Raw genomic sequence first — 22,323 nt, forward strand, 5'->3', positions numbered from 1 at the left:
CAACTTTCTGCCCATGCATTACTTCAGTCCTCTCTTCTTGGTTCCAGAAGCTGCAATCGTACCTATATAAGTGGAACACTGTGCCAGCCCTGGCAGTCAGCTGTTGTTACTCCTGATGACGATGGCGGAGACAACTGTCAAACGTTCATGTGTTTTACTCAAAGTGATGCTGCCTGTAAACCAAGTAGATTTCATTCTGATTAAACTGAGTAGATTTTATTCTGTCTGACGTATAGTCTATCAACCATAATTGTAGTGTGACATCTCCCAGATTAAATAGTGATGGAGAATTTAGAGGGTGCAACAAAGCTGGTCAGTCAACATCTGGTGTCATTATTATATGAGGGGGAGCCAAATGAAGACTTTGAAAGTTTAATTAAAAATTGAGATTTCACGCCATTGTCCTGTAAGTTGGAAGTGCTGTCTCCAATATTGTTAGGAATGCCCTAAAGGCAGCAGCATCCTGTAGACGAGCGAAACACAGCCACAATACCAGTTCGAAATGGCTGCCATGCTTGTGACAAGCACTAAGGAAGCACAGTATTCTGCCATGTGTTTTCTGTGCAGTGAAGGTATGAAACCTACTGAAATCCATCACTGAATCAATGTCCAGTACAGTGATGCATGTCTTATCATTGCAGGAAGTGTATGAGCAGAGTAGAAAATTCAGAAATGGTGTGACCTCTGTGACAGATTCTCAACACACGGGTGAGGCACACCATATAGTGACACAAGAGTCTACTGCAGCAGTTGAAGACACTGTGATGGCAAATCACAGGGTGACTGTGACTGAAACAGTTGCAAATCTGAACATCATGAAGTGCTTAAGTTTCACAAAGTGTCTGGTCTGCAAGATGGGTGCCACAGCTGCTCACTCCAGGACTGAAAGAGTGGCGTGTTGATGTCTGATCTGCCATATTTGCCAGCCTCACCAGATGTCACACTGAATGATTACTACATATTTGAACCACTCAAAGAAGCAATGAGCGAAAAGAAATTTTGTTCCGTTGAAGAGATGCAGCAGGCAGTGCACGAGGAGCTGTGAACATGACCAAGATAACTTTTTTCAGAGGAATCCGTACACTTCCTATGCACTGGAGAAAGCTTTTTGACGGTGGGGAGACTTATGTCAAAAAAATTATACTCTTGAGTTCCACTTCTGTTCAATAAAAAATTTTTAAAGACTATTTAAAGTTTTCTTTGGCTCCCCCTCGGACATGCAAAAATTGCCATGTCTACAACTAAAGCAGAGTTGTTTGCTGCAGCAGAAGTTGCTAAGGAAATAATTTGTGTGTGTTGTCTTTAGAGGAACAGGAAAGCGGATGATTCCATCATTGCACAGAATATATTATTGTAAAACAATATTCAAGAAAAAGTGATAGGAGGACAGTCAGGCATTCAGCATATTTCATCTGCTCAGCTACCAGATACGCAAGCAAAGCCTCTGGCAAAATGAAGACCAACAGTATACATCATAAAATGGATCTTTGATGTTGAGAGGCCTGGTTTTTCTCTCCAACTAATAATTAAATAGGGGCAAGTGTTATGGCTATAAGTATCTTTGTATTTAAGTAAGTATCAAGCAAGATTGGTAGCACTTACTGACATGAAAAGCATCTCCATTATGTTCAACTGTTTTTTTAGAACTATATATGACCGGTAATAAAAGTTCCATGCAAAAAAGTTAATATTAAAACTATTAAATTTAACAGTAATAAGCACAAACAGTGAGCAAACAATTTAATATTATAAATTTTAAGGAAGACTGCATCCATAGCCAAATGGTTGGTGCCCCTGTCTTCAACGCGGAAGAACTAAGGTTCAATTCCTGGTACCTCCTCAGATTTTTATGGAGGAATGGAGGTCTGGAATGGGGTCCACTCAGCTCTTGTGAGGCCAAATAAGGAACTGTTTGAATAAAGAAGCAGTGCAGGGCGTACACACCCTGGGACAGCCAGGAAATCTGGGTAAAATATGGGAATTTTTTCATTTGGGAAAAACCCAGGATTTTTTTAGAATTCCAGGAATTTTTCACTGTCTTAGTTTTCAGTTAAATTTCTGTAATTTTGACAGGTAAGAAATTACACTCTAGCAAAGTGTTTTACTTTAGTCTGCTACTGCAAATAATACTGCAGCAATAAAACATAAACGAGAGAATAATACCAAAATAAAACTTTCATTACAAAGATTGTATTTTATTCAATATTGTGCTTAAAAACCATACAATAGAAAAATGGAAAGGACTTGGATTTGATAAACAGTATAAAAAGCAGACTACTACTGGATGGTAACAAACAGTCTTCTCTTCAGAGACCACATTCATCCGTGCATGCTGATTCTTCCCAGGAAATGATGAAAACTTTAAGTTTCGTGATGTCGATGGACTCACCTAGAAGCATCTGCAAATGGCTGGAAGAGCATGATAAAAGCATAAAAGCACTTCACTAACATCCAAATTCACAAGATCTTAACCCAACAGAAAAGCTTTAGCCCCATCCCCAGTGTCACCCAGTCCCTTGCCACACAGTCCTAAAAGATCTGCAGGAAACACTACAGATATCATATCTCCAGATGTCCATGAGTATTTACCAGCACTTTATTCACTGCTGGTTCATCTTGTAGTAATGACACAACAGAAAAAGTTTTTGAAACGCATTATTTCATTTTTGTTAACAACACAGAATGATAATGGCAGTAACTATACCATAACTGTACTTCCATATGCTTGTGCTGGCAATAGTTGAGCTTGGACAAGACAATTCGCTACCTTGACTTTGTGCCACACGGAAAAAAAGAACAGGAAACATGAAATGTTACACTAAGCCTGATTAATAAACTAAATCCCCATATAAATTAACTCAGTGAGACAAGAATGTATCCATATTCTTTAGCATAACAAAACACACTAGATGAAAAATTTGCCCCCACCCAGAAGATATCACTCTCATGTAGTGAAACACTGCCTCTCGCCTTGATAATGATCTCAATTTGGTCAGGAGGAGAGGCCACAAGTTTTTTCAGGTATGCCATATAGAACGGAAGCCACTCAGTGATGATTAGATCCCTTATGGCTACCAAATTATAGGTCTGTTGATTGCTACATTCCATCTTCAATTCCAAATAGTCCAAAGCGTGTGTGAAACGAAATACAACATAGAAAAGCAAACAGTGAAGGAAAAAAAAAGAAATATATATACAAACTGCTAACTACAGAAAGGGAACAAGTCCATTTTTACAAAATTTAGAGGAGAGAGAAAAACTGCTTTATACAAAAACTCTAATGCACTTTTGTTTTATATTTTTTTCTAAAAATATGTCATTTTGCAGTGCTTTAGATTATGTAGTTTTAACCCAACAATGTGTTACCAGTAGCCCCCGCCCCCCTGCCCACTCAAAATTGAGTTACCTGTGGTGCATCTTTACTGAAACTAAATTCACGATGCTTTGAAAAGGCAAAACAAACCTTTGCTTCTCTGGAAACCTTAGTCATTACTAAGGCCAGATATTTTGCAGAATTTTGGTCACCGAGTATTATTAGCCGTAAAGTCGTCTGTTTCCATGAGAACAAAACTACATTTGTCTTTCTTCTGTGAAGAATCCAATATGAGTTCTTTCACCTCACTAACAGTGTAATATCATTCATCCAACATCAGTTTCCTCATGATTATGCCGAGAACCCTATCAACCCTATGCCTTTATGCAGTTAGTGGTGAATTATACCTGTTGTTACAGGCACTTTACTGACTGTGGATAAATTCCAAATCTGCATTACGTATTACTAGCAGTTATTTGTTTACTTTGAAAATCTAGGAATACTTAGTGGCTCACAATACGGTTTTAAGAAAGCCTTGTTGACTGTTGATACTATAGTCTGAGGTCAAATGCCTGCTATGAGTGTTTGAGGACAAAGCCTTCGCACAAGTCACATTTTCTTATCTAAGTAAAGCCTTTGACTATGCAGGGCATGCGACAGTTTTTGATGAAGCAAGCTGGGATCTCTTTGCTTTCTCTTGTTTTGCCATCTGCCTCTTTAAATTAATTTAGTTTTCATTTTTTGCCTAATTACCATTAACATGCATGACTATAATCTGCATTTCCAGAAAAGAGAAAGGTTGGTCCTCAGTCTAGGATTTTTTGTATAGTTTTGTGTATGTAATTAATTTCCTAATTTACTTTGGCCATTCCTAGTTAATATCTTTTGCTACAGATTATTATAGGGTGAAATCAGTAATTGTTTCTTGACTCTGATTCTATTGTTAACTTGTAAACAAATATAAATTCTGTACTAATTATAAACATTTGGAAGAAGAACTACTAGGATTCTTAAAGTATTTATTTGGTTCTATTCAGAAACATATTAGCAAAGCCAACCCTTAATTAATTCCAAAATAATTACGAAGCTTGCCAAAATTATTGTTTGTATAACTATATCTGTTAATTTCATTATTTAAACAAATAGTTCAGCCTAACCTTTGTGATAGAAAAAACTGTTAAAAAGAAGGAATTTTTCGAAGTATTCAATTAATTGAATGAGTTATGTTTTAACTGTAATTTCTGTAACTTAAAAACATCGAACAATGTGTAGTTTCAGTGCCTATTATTGCGAGGATATATAAAGGACTGATTTTTGGTCCCCAAAAACATATATTGGTTGATTAACAACAACGCATCGACTTAACAGTGGAATAAGTGTAACATAAATAGGCCATGTGTTAGAAAAATTAAATAATAATGTCCATTTAATTTATTTGAAAAATAGTGTCACACATACTGTATTATTCTGCAAGAACTGTGAACTGTGTGGTTAGGTTTTTATTGCTCATAGCTGTTCAACAGCTAGCTATTGCAGCAGTATGCTGATGTTGCCTGCAACCTATTAATGAGACTTACTAACATTTACCAATAGTGATCTGGCCATATAATTGTGTAATACTGGGGGTGGGGGTTGTGAACAGTGAAAGTAAAGAACTGTGAAATGCAACTGTAGGCTACATCATTTACAGTCAGTGTTGAACTTCCACCCCCCATTTTCCAGCCAGTATAACAATGCAGAATGTTGACACCGAGGGCTATCAACGAAGAAATAAAGCAGATGAGCACCACAACTTCTAGAAAAAATGGAATTCTATGGCATTAGATATAACAGCTTCTCCATGGCTGTTCCTGTGTCCTGCCAGCCACCCCTGCTGATCCCATTGTGTTCTTCCAGACCTGGATTGCACTATCCTGAACCCTTTGCTGCCAACCCTGCCTCCACCCACACCTTCCCCCCTGCTGCCTATGGCAGCCAGTTGCTGTTCCCCTACATGGCCATGGCAAGCTTCTTTCGTCAGGAACAAACTGTATGTAGAATGACTGTCTTCTTGCCTTGTTCCAATCCATTCCGGTGGTTGCCCGGTGTCTTCTCCCCGACTGCTGCACTTCTCTGCGATAGTTCCACACATAACCTCCCTCAAGAGGGAAGGAGTGTAGTATACACAGGGCTGGGCCCCTGAACATTCAGACATTGCATTTGTGGATACGCTTCGCAGGCCAGGCATGGCCTCTGTAAGTTGTTTGTCAACAGAAGAGTCACTGAGCTGCTTACCACTAAGCCTCTTGCAGCTGCCACAGCATCCAGGGGTGCAAGCTACACTGATATGTAGTGTGCAGGTCACAGTATACAGCACTTTAGTCGCAGGCACCCACATCTGCACGGTCATGTGTCCATATGGCACCACACCTCTGTTCCTCCACTGATAGGTCACAACTCAGACCCTCAACAGCAAGTTCAGCTCTAGGCTCCAGACCAAATGACAGTTGCCACTGAGCCTACACTTCAGACAACAACAGCTGCCTGTGCTCATGCGACTTTGGCATCTTTCACCTTCTCCAGGTTCACACCCACTGCAATCCGACAGCCAACCCTACAGATGATAGTGATTTCATCATAGTGGTATCATTACAAAAGGACACTTCAGTTGTGCCTAAGCATGGACTTTCATCCTTGAAAACTGTACCGAGTCAGTCATGGTCAATAAACAAACACATGATACTTTAACATGTGCATATCAATCATATCTTTGACACAACCCTTGGCCAAGGGTTACTATTTATAGAGAATACACCTCCTCTTCACAGAAGTAATGATTTCAGTAGCCTTAAAACGTGTATTGCAAAGACAACTGCTCAAGTATATTTTTGGTTTAAAGTAAATATGTTCTTGTTAAAAATAAATAAATAAAAAGCAGCACAGGGTTTTTAGCGTAAAAGACAATCTTCTGTCAGATGATCAAGTTCTTTTAACTTTGTGAGGGTATGTGTAGGTGATAAATTACATTGGGGTCAGCATGTATCATATGTAAATGGTGAGATGTCAAGAGTAATTTATTTGTTAAGGTGAATTATGGACTGTGTACCTGAAATATATGTTAGAACATTCTATTTTTCATTTTTACAATGCATAACAACATGTGGTACTGTATTGTGGGGAAATTCTACATGTGTGCCAGACCATCTTAATACTGCAGAAGAAAACTATTACTGTAATTACTGGTTATTCATACAAGGCACACTGTAAACCTTTTTCTTGTGAACTCAAATTCTTGACTGTAATAAACTTACATACAATTTACATTAAGAAGACAATGTAGAAAAAGATAGATTTCCACTTAGCGTAAAGATGACACATTAAGTTGCAGACAGAAACACTTAAAAGCCACATATACACACACTTTCGGCCACAGTCTTCACCAGAAAAAGTAAGAGAAACACACACCATTCATTTACACAAGCAAGCACAACTCACGCATACGTGACCACCCACCAACTCCGGCAACTCGGACCATGATGCAACAAACGTAGAATGAAAGCAGCAATCTGAAGGGGGTGGGGAAAGGATAGCAGTCTATGTGTGGGTACAGGGGAGGGGAGAAGACCACTGTCTAGGGTAGCGTGTGTGGACTAGAATGCAAAAACAGATGTAGTGTCAGGAGGTTCTGGTGCACGGAGATGAGGCTAATGGAGTGAAAAAGGAGAGCAGGGGGGAAAGATGGGCAGGTGCGTTGGCAGAGGGCGATAAACAAAGAGGGCAGGAGACAAGAATGGAAAGGAGGTTACAGGACACATGGAGAGGAAACAGCTGGGTCAAGAGTTTGGGGACAGTATGTTACTGTAGGTTGAGCAAGGTATAATTATGGGAGCGGAGGATGTGTTGTAAGGATAACTTCCATCTGCGCAGTTCAGAAAAGTTGGTACTGGAGTGGAGCATCCCAATGGTTTGGGCAGTGAAGCAGCCACTGAAATCAAGCATGTTCTGTTTAGCTGCACATTGTGCCACAGGGTGGTCTACTTTGCTCTTGGCCACCATTTGGCCATAGCTATTCATCCTGTTGGACAGCTGGTTGGTATTCATAGCAATGTAAAAAGATATGCAGTAATTGCAGCAGAGCTGGTAAATGTCATGGCTGCTGTCACAGGTAGCCTCCACCCATCATGGGGGCTAAGATAACCTGTGACAGGACTGGAATAGGAAGTGCTGGGTGGGTGGATAGGCCAGGTCTTGCACCTGGGTCTTCCTCCGGAATATGATCCTTGTGGCAAACGGGCTGGGATTTGGAGTGCCATACGGATGGACTAGGATTTTTGTGGAGGTTGGGTGGGTGATGGAACATCATTTTAGGAGGACATGATGATAAGTAATTAAAGCCCTGGTGAAGGATGTGTGGTTCAGCTGTTCCTGTCCAGTGAGTTATTAGGTGACGAAAGGGGAACTCCTTTGCGGCTGGTTTTGGGCTGGTGGGAAGATTAGGGGTGTGAGGGAAAATGGCACAGGAGATCCGTTTGCAGAGTAGGACTGGGGATATTGCCTATTGGTGAAGAGCTTGGTGAGACCATCAGCATACTGGGCAACAGAATTCTTGTCACTGCAAATATGCCATCCCCAGCTGGTCAAGCTGCATGGGAGGGATTTTTTGGTGTGAAAGGAATGACAGCTGTCAAAATGGAGGTGCTGTTGGTGGTTGGTGAATTTAATGTGGACAGAGGTGTGTATGAAGCAATTACAAAGGAGGAGATCAACGTCTAGGAAAGTGGCATGCTGGGTTGAAGAGGATCAGGTGAAATGGTTGTGAGAGAAGGTGTTGAGGTTGTGAAGGAATGAAGATAGGGTGTCTTGGCCCTGAGTTCAGATCATGAACATATCATGAATGAACATGAAACAGACTAGGGGTTTGGCATTTTGGGAGGATAGGAAGGTCTCTTCTAAATGGACCATAAACATGTGTGCTTCAGAGGGTGCCATGTGGATGCCCATGCGGGTGCTGTGGATTTGCCTGTCTTCCCTTCAATGGCTCTGGGAAGGGCCTAAGGCCTTAAGCAGTGATTGGAGATTGTGTTTGACTTCTTGGATGGGAACACTCTGGCAGAGGAGTCAGATAATTGCAGAGGCCTTCTGCCAAGTAGTCACTGTAATTCATAACAACAGTGTTGGAACCTTTGTTTGCAGGTAGGATGACTAGTTCACGGCTTGTTTTGAGGCCGTGTATGGCAACTCCTTCTTCTGCTGAAAGGTTGGTGTTCTGAAGAAGGGACAAGGGAAGGATGCCAAGATGAAGTTGGAGGTAAGGAATTCCTGGAAGTTGACCGATAGGTGGTTAGGTGGGAGTTGGGGTGGATCATGATTGGACGGTGGTATGAACTGGAGAGGCAAGATGCAATTTTGGAATTATGTTGGTTTTCATTGGAGGGGATGGTGGCAAAGAAGTGTTTCCATTGCAGACTTCAAGAGAAAGAGAGTAGGTCTTTGACAAGTCCAGCATGATTAAATATTGGTGTAAGGCTAAAGGTGAGGCCCTTGTATAGGACTGAAACTTCAGTGGAGCTGAGGATTTTGGTGAAAAGGTTAACAACAGTGTTATGGAAACATTTTGGCTCTGGGTTTGGTGGAGTGTTGGAAGGGAGTTTTGGGGGATGTGGCAAGTTGTAAAGGTCGGCTAGGCATGGTTTAGATGCTATGAGGAATGGACAAGGAGGAAAACTGGTAGGATAGGGGATAGATCATGATGCTCCAAGGTGGCAGTAGGATGTCAGCAGTCTGGATAGCCTACGGAAATGGTATCTGGAATGCTCCTCCAGTTGCTGGAGAGCAAGTGATTCAATTTCAGAGACGTGATATATGAGTCAGGAATTGCACAGTAAAAGTATCTTGTGGAGAGAGCAGAGGTAGTTACGGGCTCCCTGTGCCATGGAGATGTGTTTTAGCAGTACCAGAATCTGAAAAGGTAAGGTCGTTGTGAAAGGACAGGTGGGATCCAGGGAAAGGAATTTTTACAGTTAGGCCATTGGGTGGGGGTAGGGGGGTTCCATGGTTCAAGCAGCATTTAAGAAATAGGATGTGGGACTGGGTTTTACTCAGGGAAAGGTGTACTTTAATAAACTCATGTAGAATGATGGAATAGGCATCCATTCTGGCAGGGATAGTGTAAAGGAAATGGGAATGGCACGGAAATGGGCAAAATAGGTGTTGATGGTTGTGAGAGAAGCTGGATAAAAGAAAATATGCGTAATAAATATGTAATGACGTGCAAAAACAGGCACAGATATGTAAAAATATGCACAGATATGTAAAAATATGCACAGATATGTAAAATACGCACAATCACATAAAAATATCCAAAAAAGTATAAAACCGTGTGAAAATAGGCAAAATATGCACAATACATTAAAAACTTACAGAAATGTGGGAGAAAAGGAATGGATGAGATATGGGAGTATGTGTGCGTTGTGATAAGGGATGGTAAGTGGGAGGGGCATGAGTTATTTTGAGGATCACAAGTTTGTGTGGCACGACAGGTGAGGCAAATGAAATGCTAATGTATGTCAGGATGAAATAATTTCACGTGGTGACTTCCAATCCCTGCTTAGAGGTTTAGAACCTTCCCAGAACCTTTGAAAGGAAGGTACACAAACAAATCTGCGGCACAGGCATGGGCACACTCCTATCCCCACCTGTTTATGGGCCATCTAGAGAAGACATTTCTAGCCTCCTAAAATGCCAAACCCCTAGTCTGGTTCAGGTTCACTGATGGTATCTTCATTATCTGAACTCAGGGCAAAGACATCCTATCTTCATTCCTTTACAACCTCTACGCCTTCTCTCCAATCCACTTCACCTGGTCCTCCTCAGCCCAGCGTGCCACTTTCCCAACCCAGCACGGCACTTTCCTAGACGTTGATCCCCACCTCTCTGATTGCTTCATCCGCACCAACTACCAACAGTCTGCATTTTGACAGATATCATCCATTTCACATCAAAAAATCCCTCTCATACAGCCTGACCAGCTGGGGATGATGTATTTGCAGTGACAAGAGCTCCCTTGCCCAGTATGCTGAGGGTCTCATCAAGCCCTTCACTGACAGCCACTACCCCCAGAAACAGAGCAAGCCAGTGTGGCCGAGCGGTTCTAGGCGCTACAATCTGGAACTGCGCAACTGCTACGGTCACAGGTTCGAATCCTGCCTCGGGCATGGGTGTGTGTGATGTCTGTAGGTTAGTTAGGTTTATGTAGTTCAAAGTTCTAGGGGACTGATGATCTCAGCAGTTAAGTCCCATAGTGCTCAGAGCCCCAGAAACAGTCCGCAAATACATCTTCCACGTCATTTTGCCTCACACTACCTCAAAACCGGCCATAATGGAGTCCCCCATTCGTCACCCAATATCACCCTGGACAGGAACAACTGAACCATGTCCTTCACCAGGGCTTTGATTACTTATCATCATGGCCTGAAATGAGGAACATCCCACCTGCAATCCTTCTCACCCCTCCTAAGTGATGTTCCATCACCAACGCAACTGCCACAACATCCTAATCCATTCCTACGGAACTCCCAATCCCAACCTCTCACCACAAGGATCATATCTCTGTGGAAGACCCAGGTGCAAGATTTGGCCAATCCAGCCACTCAGCACTTCCTATTACAGTCCTGTCACAGGTTTATCCTACCCCATCAGAGGCAAGGCTACCTGTGAAAGCCATGTCTTTTGCCAGTTCTACTACAATCACTGCATATCCTTTTCCATTCTATTAGAATGAACAGCCACAGCCAAACTGTGCCCAAGAGCAAAGTAGACCACCCCATGGCACAACATGTGGCTGAACGTAACATGTTTGATTTCAGTCTAGACCCTCCCCTCCACCACCATCTCTTTCTGAACTGGCGGTCATGTGTGCATGGGGTTCGATTGTTTGTGTGTCTCTTTTTCCGATGAATGCTGTGTCCGAAAGCTTATGTGTAAGTGCCTTTTGGTTGTGATTGTCCGCAACTTAACATGTCCTCTTTACGGCAAGTAGCAATTTACCTTTTTCTACATTGTTGATATCCCAACCCCTTTTCCTACATTGCTGATATTCCAACCTGGAGTTTCCATTGTTTGTTATACTAAGAAGCGAGATGCAGAGAAAATGTACATGGATACAACACGAGAATCAATACATGAATTTATATTCCATACCACAGACTGTCAAAATCACTTAAAAGCCGTGAACTCATGGAGGCATAAATTATTTAACAAGATTCCACAATCTGTACAAGATTTAACAGAATAAGCATTCAAACAAACAATGCTTGACTTGTTAGCTGAGCTCACCCACTCTAGGTATAAAGGAATTCATCAACTGTAATATAATAATGAAATGTTAATAACGAGTCTGTGGTTTCTTTTAGATTTGCAATTTATTGCCCTTTGGTATTATGTTGTCTACTGCTGCAGTGGCTTGATAACAATCAAATTATTATTACGGTAGATTAGGATCAGGTTCTTTCACAAGCAGGTGATTACATCTCAAATCATACAGGTCAAGAGTGAGTGTGTCACATCTTTATTTCAAAGTTTTCTGAAAAAAGATATATGTTCCGCAAGACATCTCAGAAAAACTGAAATACTTTGATTTTCTGATAAAAATGTAAATGTCATGTGACTAGGGCCTCCCGTCGGGTAGACAGTTTGCCAGGTGCAAGTCTTTCGATTTGACGCCAGTTCGGCGACTTGCGCTTCGATGGGGGATGAAATGATGATGATGATTAGGATAATACAACACCCAGTCCCTGAGTGGAGAATATCTCCGACATCCAGTCCCTGAGCGGAGAAAATCTCCTAACCAGCCGGGAATCCAACCCGGGCCCTTAGGATTGACATTCTGTCACGCTGACTACTCAGCTACCGGGGGCGAACTGATTTTCTGATGATTTGTCAAAATGTTATAGACCTCTCTAAATGAGAGGATTTGCAAAAATGTTGCAAAGGAAAGGGAAATAAAGAAAGTGTAATAAAAAACTACAAGCGACAGAGATCTGAAATTATTTTTAGTAAAAACTTGTTCACAATAATATTAGACATGATCAATGCGTATACACTTCTGAGCTTTCTTTCATCTTTAATTTGGAAAAATAAACTATGGAGATTTGTTAACATTTAGAAAAACTGAAAATTATGTTTTGAAAATAAGGTCACAGAATGTTAACTGTCTTGAGAAATAATAAAGAGGGAAGACTGATAACTGTCAGCTATGACATTAATACTGGAAATCCTTAAACAATCAATGTTTCAAAATAAAGATGAGAGAATTTGAAATGGTTTTATATATATATATATTAATAGAGGGAAACATTCCACATGGGAAAAATATACCTAAAAACAAAGATGATGTGACTTACCAAACGAAAGCGCTGGCACGTCGATAGACACACAAACAAACACAAACATACACACAAAATTCAAGCTTTCGCAACAAACTGTTGCCTCATCAGGAAAGAGGGAAGGAGAGGGAAAGACGAAAGAATGTGGGTTTTAAGGGAGAGGGTAAGGAGTCATTCCAATCCCGGGAGTGGAAAGACTTACCTTAGGGGGAAAAAAGGACAGGTATACACTCGCACACACACTCATATCCATCCACACATACACAGACACAAGCAGACTCCTTACCCTCTCCCTTAAAACCCACATCCTTTCGTCTTTCCCTCTCCTTCCCTCTTTCCTGATGAGGCAACAGTTTGTTGCGAAAGCTTGAATTTTGTGTGTATGTTTGTGTTTGTTTGTGTGTCTATCGACGTGCCAGCGCTTTCGTTTGGTAAGTCACATCATCTTTGTTTTTAGGTGTGTGTATATATATATATATATATATATATATATATATATATATATATATATATATATATATATATATATATAATGGAAGGAAACATTCCACGTGGGAAAAATTATATCGACCTGCCAGCGCTTTTGTTCGGTAAGTCACCTCATATTATATATATATATATATATATATATATATATATATATATATATATATATATATATATATATATATATATATATCAATTATTTTCTTTAAATCCCCCATTCTGAATATCCTAAAAATTGCAAGGTATGTTAGTTGGTCATTGTACTTGTGGAACGTACAATCAGAGTGGGCAATATTTAGTGGTGCAAGGTTTACACCTAGCTACTCTCAAGGTCTAAAAATACTGGCAACATAAAAATTTAAAATGACTGCTGATGTTGAATACATGTACTGCAAAATTGGTATATCTTACAAGGGAACATCACCATCGCACCCCCCTCAGATTTAGTTATAAGTTGGCACAGTGGATAGGCCTTGAAAAACTGAACACAGATCAATCTAGAAAACAGGAAGAAGTTGTGTGGAACTATGAAAAAATAAGCAAAATATACAAACTGGGTCATCCATGCGTAAGATAGGCAACATTAAGGGCAACATCAGGCGAGGAGTGCCGTGGTCCCGTGGTTAGCGTGAACAGCTGAGGAACGAGAGGTCCTTGATTCAAATCTGCCCTCGACTGAAAATTTTGCTTTCTTTATTTTCCCAAAGTTATGATCTGTCCGTTCGTTCATTGACGTCTCCATTCACTGTAATAAGTTTAGTGTCTGTGTTTTGCGACCGCACCGCAAAACCGTGTGATTAGTTGACGAAAGGACGTGCCTCTCCAATGGGAACCGAAAACATTTGATCGCAAGGTCATAGGTCAACCGATTCCTCCACAGGAAAACACGTCTGATATTTTGTATACGACACTGGTGACAGCATGTGCGTCACATGACAGGAATATGTTGTCGACCCACCTAACTAGTACACTTGGCGAATGGGTGAAAAGATTCTTCTACCTTGCCCGATTTAGGTTTTCTTGTGGATGTAATAATCACTCCAAAAAAAGTGATGAAAACACAAGAGTTTTTCACATAAACTGAAAATAAAAAGTTAAAATTTTCAGTCGAGGGCAGATTTGAACCAAGACCTCTCGTTCCGCAGCTGTTTACGCTAACCACGGGATCACGGCGCTCCTCGCTTCATATTGCCCTTAATGTTGCCTATCTTACGCATGGACAACCCAGTTTGTATATTTTGCTTATTTTTTCATAGTTCCACACAACTTCTTCCTGTTTTCTCGATTGATCTGTGTTCAGTTTTTCAAGGCCTATCCACTGTGCCAACTTATAACTAAATCTGAGGGGGGGGTGCGATGGGGATGTTCCCTTGTTAGTTGAAACAATTATTTTACAGCCTTGTAAGTGAGTGGGTGATTATGTTCTTCATGGGTATGCTGTCGGATATCATCGTCTTCAATACACGATATTTCGGTGATCTATCTGGCCACCATCTTCAGGTGCGATCTCTGAGACACAATCATGCTGGAACTGAATGAACATCAGAAATGGCAGCTCCTTTATACCCAGGGTCCAGGCCACTGCGACTGCATGAGGAGCGGAAGAGCTGCCCCCTGCAAAGCGAAGAATTGCAGCACTGCCAGCGGTAGAAACTGGCGAAAATGATAAATTGCAAATTAAAATGTGGCAGACCATTGCTGTTCTATATCAGACAAAATTGGGTTCCATATCTTGTCTAAAGGAAAATCTCTATCTCTGTTAATGATGTCATTGGAGAGGTGTACTTCAACAGATTCCTTGAGTACACAATCCCAGTAACGAGAAGCCGGGGCAACAATTTGCGTCTCTCTATAAACAACATGTCATGCACTTCGTTGAGACAATGTTCGATTACAGCAGATTTTTCAGGCTGAAGCAAACGTATGTGACACTGATGTTCCACACATTGGTCATGAACACTGCAAGTAGTCTGTCCAACATAGGCCTTCCCACAATGACAGGGAATTTTGTAAAGTCCAGGCTTTCTCACTCCCTAATCATCTTTAACAGATCCAAACAGGAATCTAGTCTTGGCCAAAGGCAAAGAAACACTTTTAATATCATATTTCCTGAGAATTATAGAAATTTTTGAAGAAATAGTTCCAGCAAAGGGTAGCAAAGCAACTGATTTACTGGTATCCAGTGCTGGTTCACGTTATGGTCCAAACTGAAAAGCATGACTAATTTGATGATCGGTATATCTGTTGAGCTTGAAGACGGCCTTAAGATGTCAAATTTTCTGAATCCGAAATTACATAAGCTCTCTTGACCAATGTACATAGAACTCTCATATGCTGATGTGGTGATTGACAACTCATAGAATGAAGTTAGCAGTCCATATGTGTGAGTTTATAATACACGCCCTGTCCCAAGATACCATTTTCTTTTTTGTGTACTAAAACATCCAAAAAGGTAATTTGTCATCTTTTTCAATTTCCATCAAAAATTTGATGCGTGGATGAAGACAGGTTCCATTCCATGTGGCTAAACAATGAAAATGTCATCCACGTATCTCCAAAAACATGTAGGTTGAAGAGAAGAAGTCCTGAGTGCAATATCTTCAAAATCTTCCATAAAAAGATTGGTGACAATGGGGGAAAGGGGACTCCCCATAGCCACACCATCAGTTTGCTCAAAGAACACGTCATTAAACAAAAAATATGTCGATGTCAACACACAGCGACACAGCTCAGTAGTTTTATCATCTAAAAGTTGACCAATCAACAACAAAGACTCTTCCAAAGTTACCTGGTTGAAAAGAGAAACCAAATCAAAACTAACTAAAAGGTCTGATGTTCCAATACATTTCCCAACATAAGGGCTGAGGATGGAAGCAAGATATTTAGCTAAATTATAAGTGGGAGCGCCCAAATTACTAATGATAGGACGAAGAGGAATTCCAGGTTTATGCGCCTTCGGTAAACCATACAACCTGGGTGGTCCTGCCGCCCCTGGATGAAGTTTTTTGATGGTGTCCTTTGGCAGGGAGCTCTTCTTAATAAGTGAAATGGTCTTCCGATTTATCCGGACCGTAGGATTGCTCTGAAGTTCACGGTAAGTGGAACCATCCAATAAACAGGCATTTTAGCCACATAAACTTCACGAGACAAAAGAACAGTGGCACTACCTTTATCAGCAGGAAGAACTAAATGACCCTTATCTTCCCTCAATGACCGAATGGCCTTCCTTTCGTCGTGCACCGCCACTGCAGAGTAACATTTCTTGCAGTGGACCCGGAGTAAAAAGGAGCCGCTGTTTCTGATGTTCATTCGGTTCTGGCGTGATTGTGTCTCAGCGATCACACCTGAAGATGGCGGCCAGATGGATCGCCGAAATATCACACAGTACAGCAGTTATTCATCAACCAAGCAACATGCAACAACTGTAGCTCCGCGTGCCATACCGCCTTTTCGCCAGTTTAATGAAAAAGAAGAGGAATGGCTCGAGTGGTTGCAACAGTATGAAGCCCACATCCTTGCTCACAACATATCAGGTACTGTGAAACTATTACTTTTTGTCAACGGTAGGAAGTGCAGTCTTTTGCCTTATTCAAAAATTGTTCCCTAACTCCACTTTGAGTGAACTTTCCTATGATAAGGTTGTAGATTCTCTAACTAACTATTATGACCAACAAGTGAATGTGGTGGCAGCTACGTACCAATTCTTTTGTTACTAGAAAAGTTCAGAACTAACTTATCACAAGTGGGTAACAGATTTGCAGGGTATGACGAGGAAATACAAATTCAAATGTGCTTGTGGTGTTTTGTATTCAGATGTTATGTTGTGTGGTGCAATTGTGTACAAAGTAACTGATGTCAAACTTACCAAACACATTTTGAAACAATCAGATCCATCCTTTCATCACATAGTGCAAATCCTAGATCAGTATGATTCAGGTGCTGTGGTGGCCGATAAATTTGAGCAGCCACCAATTTGTTGGGTTGAGTCGTCCCTTGCTCATGACCGGCCCAGTAGGCAGCAACAGCACGTGCGTGCCAAGCCGCATAAACAGTTCTCTCAACAGGCAGCTACATCAGTGCACAGAATTAAGTCATGCCCTTGGTGCTATTCATGGCACAAACGCCAAGACTGCCCATCCAGACAAGTGCTGTGTTATTATGCTTGTAGACAGAAATGTCATATACAATCCATATGTTTGCAACGGAACAAACATAAGAATTTTGCCCATTCACAAAAATCTAGTCACTAGGCCCATGTAATCAATGTTGTTTATTTCTAAGCCTACTGCAGGTATTAGCAAAACTAGCAAGCAAACAGTTTCTTCAGTGCCATGCCAGTTCAACAAACTTTTTGTTCATTTGCATCTAGGTGGAAAGCGTGTGAAGCTTCAGTTGGACATGGGTGCCTCTGTTACATTGCCGAATCGTAACACATATGAAGTGTTAGGCTGCCCATGCCTGTCTAAAACTAGCATGCACCTGACGGCTCATAAAGGACAAGACATTCTCATTCTCAGAAAATGTACTTTGCCTGCCATGTATTGCTTGCATATGTGAACTGTGACTTTCACTCTGTTACAATCACACGATTGTTAGAACATATTTGTTATTGATTTGATTGATCTGTTTGCCTAGACAATGCGTTGTCAGTGACTGCATTCAATGCCACAGACAGTGTAGCTAGCTTGCTAAAAGAATTCCCTGAACTCTTATCTGAAGGTTTAGGCAAGGCTAACAATTTTGTTACACATATTACACTGAAAGTAATGCTCTGCCGAACAAGATAGCGAAGCTATTGTGCCCATATAAGCTGATCAATCAGCAAGTCCAATGGTTTTGCTCCCCAAACCTTCAGGTCGCATTCACCTATGTGTTGACTTTAGACTTTAGACCCACAGATTGTGATTGGTACTTATTCATTGCCATGCCCAGAGAATCTCATGGACTGATGAGGTGCTGTCGCTTCAAAAATTGATTTCTGCGACACATATCTTCAAATACCACAAGATGAAGAATATCAAACCATGTGTGTTATGGACACTCATTTGGGCTTGTTCAAATATTTGAATTTGCCTTATGGCAGTGCTTCCGCACACGCCATTTTCCAACGGTATCTGGAACAGCTGACTGCTCAAGTACCAAACTGTTCAGACTGCTCGAGTACCGTACTGTTCAAACTATTTGGACGATATTGTCATAGCAAGTCGTACACCTGAAGAACACATTGCAAGTGTGCATACTTTGTTTTATGTTATCTGATGCAGGACTTAAGTGTAGATTGGGCAAGTGTGATTTTTTTAAAACCTGGTTTGCAGTATCTTGGGCATGTCATAAATAGTCAAGGTGTACATCCTCTTCAGTCACATTTGTTAGCCATATGTGATCTCCCAGTTCCTCCCAATGTCACAGAATTGCACTCAGTCTTAGCAAAAATGAGCTATTATATTTGGTTCATATCAAATGCTGCACAAATCGCAGATCCACTGCATTGCTTGCATTGCAAGAACATCCCCTTTGTTTGGTCAGATGAGTGCCAAGGAGCTTTTCAAAAACTTGAAGATGCATTGCTCAGCGAATGATGCTTGGTTCACTTTGATCCTGACAAATCAGTTGTGTTGCAAGTTGATGCTACTTCTTACAGAATCGGTACAGTCCTTTCACACAGAATTGGTGATAAAGACAGGCCTATTGCTTTCGCATCAAAAGTGTTGTCCAAAGCTCAGTGTAACTATTCACAAACAGAGAAAGAGGCATCCGTTATTGCGTATAGTTTCACCAAATTCCACCACTATTTGTATGACAGAAAATACTACTTAATAACAGATCACAAGCCATTGCAGTCCTTGTTTCATCCGATGAAGCCATTTCCTGTACGAACTGTCCAAAAATTGCAAAGATGGGTTTTGTTGTTGCCTCAGTGCCAGCACAAGATTGTGTATCATTCAACAGCTCAACATGGTAATGTGGACGCACTTTCGTGTATTCCAATTGACCCTGATGCAGACTTTGACGCTTCTGCTACATCTTGTTGTCACATCAATGCCCATGATTATGAATTGCTTCAATCCTTTCCTCTGAACTACATGAAAACTGCACAAGCCATGGAAGCTGATTCGGATTTGAACATTTTGTTAAAACACATTAGCACATCTTGGCCTCACTCACTCAGAACTCTGTCGTGCGCCAATACTTTACACGTCAGCATAGCCTTGCTACACAGCAGGATGCGATTCTTGTTCAAAATGACAGTGGACAGTTATGTATGTTGATTCCCAAAGCTTTGCAAAAGAAAGAGCTGCAGTTACTTCACGAAGGACACTGGGGGATTGTTCTTACAAAACAGTAAGTGTGTAAACACTGTACTTGGTAGGGTATGGACACCCAAACAGAACAGATGACATCACAGTGGCACACATGTGCGGAAAATCAGTCCGCTCCATCACAAAAATTCTCTGCTTGGCCTAAGTCGCGATCACTGTGGCAACATGTGCCCATAGACTTTGCAGGACCTTTTTGGAACAGCCAATGGTTCATTGTGGTGGACTCTTATCGCAAGTTTTCTTTTGCTGTGCCCATGAACTCTATGACATGTAGCACAGTTCAGATGTTGTCCTCTATTTTTTACCTTGAAGGCCTCCCTGAAGTCATAGTGTTGGACAACAGCCCTCAGTTCACCTCAAATGAATTTGAAACATTCTGTGAATGCAATGACATACAGCATCTAACCAGTGCACCGCTCCATCCACAGTCAAACGGTGAAGCAGAGTATTTTCTCGGAACCTTCAAGCAGCAGATGGCCAAACTTCACACCGGACACACCAGGGATCAAGCATTACAACTGTTTCTCACCTCCTATCGTCCACATCCATGAGATGGACCATCGCCAGCAGAATTTCTTCACGGCCACTGACATCTGACACTGCTCCAACTGCTCTACCCTCCTCAGCATCCAGCACTGAAGGAAGGCCACAAGTATCACTTCCCGCCACATGATATTGCGTTTTTCAGTGTTTTTAGCAGCAGCTGACAGTGCAGGCGAGGCATGATCCTTCGTCGACTTGGCACATGGATGAATCTCATTTCAGGCATAGACGGATTGCAGCACCAAACATCACAATAAAATTCGCCAATGTCATGTGCAATGGTGGTTATTCTTCTGCATCTCTTCCCCCAGATTCACATATTCCGAGGGCAGCGCAGCCATAGCAGCCGCCAGAGGGTGTCATCACAACACTGCAGGACGACCCCATTGAGACGGAGCCTTCACAGTCTCCCCCTCATTTCGTCCTACTGATGGAGCTGGACCAGCCCACGCCGCAGCGGCCAACACCTTCTACGCCTTGGTATGGGCCTCAGGATGTGGACGCGTACACTTCTGAGCATTTTCCAGGGCATGTTTCCACCAGAACAAAGGCCGAATGGTGGGATATGACCTGAAGTCTGACGTCCCCTGCAGCCACAGCTTCCAGTCCATCAGAGCACCCACACTCCGGCCTCTCCCCAGCTGTTGTCGTGCTCCACATACGACAATGGTCTGTTGCTTTGACGAGGGGGGGAGGGGGGGAGGGGGGGGGGGGGGGGGGGGGAGAGGAAAGTCATGGTGTAAAGTCAGCGCCGGCATGCTAATCGGGAACGAAAGAGAAGATATGGCTGTGAGAAGGGGCCAGCCAATCACTCACTGACCGACCGACCTCCCTGCAGAATGACAATGCGACAGCAGCAGCCCCTAGGTAGAGAGGACATAAGTGTCGCACCTGGCTGGTGACCAGCCCACTTCGATAGCAGCTTCAATATTAGCCACTTCATTAGTACTCTCTACATAGCACAGATTTGTGGTTGTCTATTCTGAATAAGACTGATTACTTTGTATGACACCCTTTGCTTGCGACACACCTATCGAAGTTAAGTATTGTATTGTCTTGTTGTAATAAAACTCATCAATACGAGTTGTTTGATTGTTTGTCTAACAAACCTAGTACGCAAGATTCATAGACACAACAATTTATTATTTTAGGCTAGGTTTCATACTTTCTGTACACACTATCATGTACTATGCGCCTTCCAAAACCATGGCAGAGGATTGTTCAATTTGCTCCACTCTTATCAAGGTGTTGCCTCTCTACAGTACCCACCTGATATTCATTGCATGCAGTACCCTTCGCAACATTCACTCAGAAGTTGTGTCAGGTGGACTTGCATTCACTGACTGCAGCAGTTTCTTATGGATTTGAAACCAATTATCATAGGTGTGACCAATATATCATCCAGTGAGCTTATACAAGAGTAGGGTCATTCCATCTGAAGTGTTCACATTTTTCAAAAGTTTCCTGCTCTTCCATTTCTGATTTTGTCTAAGTTTACTGTGGGTACAGATAGACCACAGAAATGAACTCATGCAAAATCTGAACTCACTGGCCCTATAACTGAGAAGCTCTTTAACAATGGTGGGGTGAAAGTCAGAAAACGCCAATGTTTGAACCCTTGTTAATACTAGGGGAACAGCAACCAGGAACCTTTTGTTTTCAGATTCTATACAACTTTTTGCCCTGAATCAGAAGAACAAAGTGTGGCAATGTGTAAAACACTTTGTGAGCCAGTCTAAATGAATTTAAGAACCCGAAAAAACATTAAATATTTTTGGTTGCCTCTGGAGTAATATATCTCTGGAAGAGAAAATGCAAAAGAACAACAACTTGGCACATACATTAACAGCACCTGGGGCAGGACTGTATCAGTACATCTTCCTGCCTAAGCACTTATTGTGGATTGTACTCAATCAGAAACACCATTGCCAAATATAAAACTGCGGAAAATGAGCTAAGATCCGGTGCAAATATTTCAAAATGGTTGCATTAGAAGTTCTTCTTTTCAGCATCACTGGAAAGATCATACTTTTCTCCACTAGAAACATCTTGTTGTATCTTAAGAGTCAATTCAGTGAAGGAATGGATGGTAAGGTTGATTATCAACAAAAGTCATGTGCAACCTGCTAACATTGCAAGATGCTAAAGCTTGCTAAATGCACAGTGCCAGGTCAAGCAATAGTGATGATAGGTAAACTGATGCCAGGAAACAGAAGACAAAAAAAGCTACAAGAAGAACGGTTTGTATTTGGCCATACTTTAGCTGGAATTTGCAAAAAGTGCCAATTCTTGCAATTTG

At 41.6% G+C, this 22,323-nt stretch overlaps 1 protein-coding gene across 2 annotated transcripts in view; it reads right to left on the reverse strand.

Moving 5' to 3' along the window:
* LOC126473339 (superoxide dismutase [Cu-Zn]-like) overlaps nt 1–22,323 on the reverse strand; it is a 55,837-nt gene that overhangs the window by 29,180 nt on the left and 4,334 nt on the right. Inside the window, exon 1 of one of the 2 annotated variants that reach the window (XM_050100333.1) lies at nt 12,694–12,940. The exons of the other annotated variant lie outside the window; for it this stretch is intronic. Coding sequence (XP_049956290.1) covers nt 12,694–12,742 — 49 coding nt within the window. The 5' untranslated portion in view covers nt 12,743–12,940. Of the gene's footprint in view, nt 1–12,693; nt 12,941–22,323 lie in introns of those variants that run through there. 2 annotated transcript variants of the gene reach the window in all.

This window comes from Schistocerca serialis, chromosome 4, assembly GCF_023864345.2.
Source record: "Schistocerca serialis cubense isolate TAMUIC-IGC-003099 chromosome 4, iqSchSeri2.2, whole genome shotgun sequence".
Lineage (NCBI taxonomy): Eukaryota > Metazoa > Arthropoda > Insecta > Orthoptera > Acrididae > Schistocerca > Schistocerca serialis.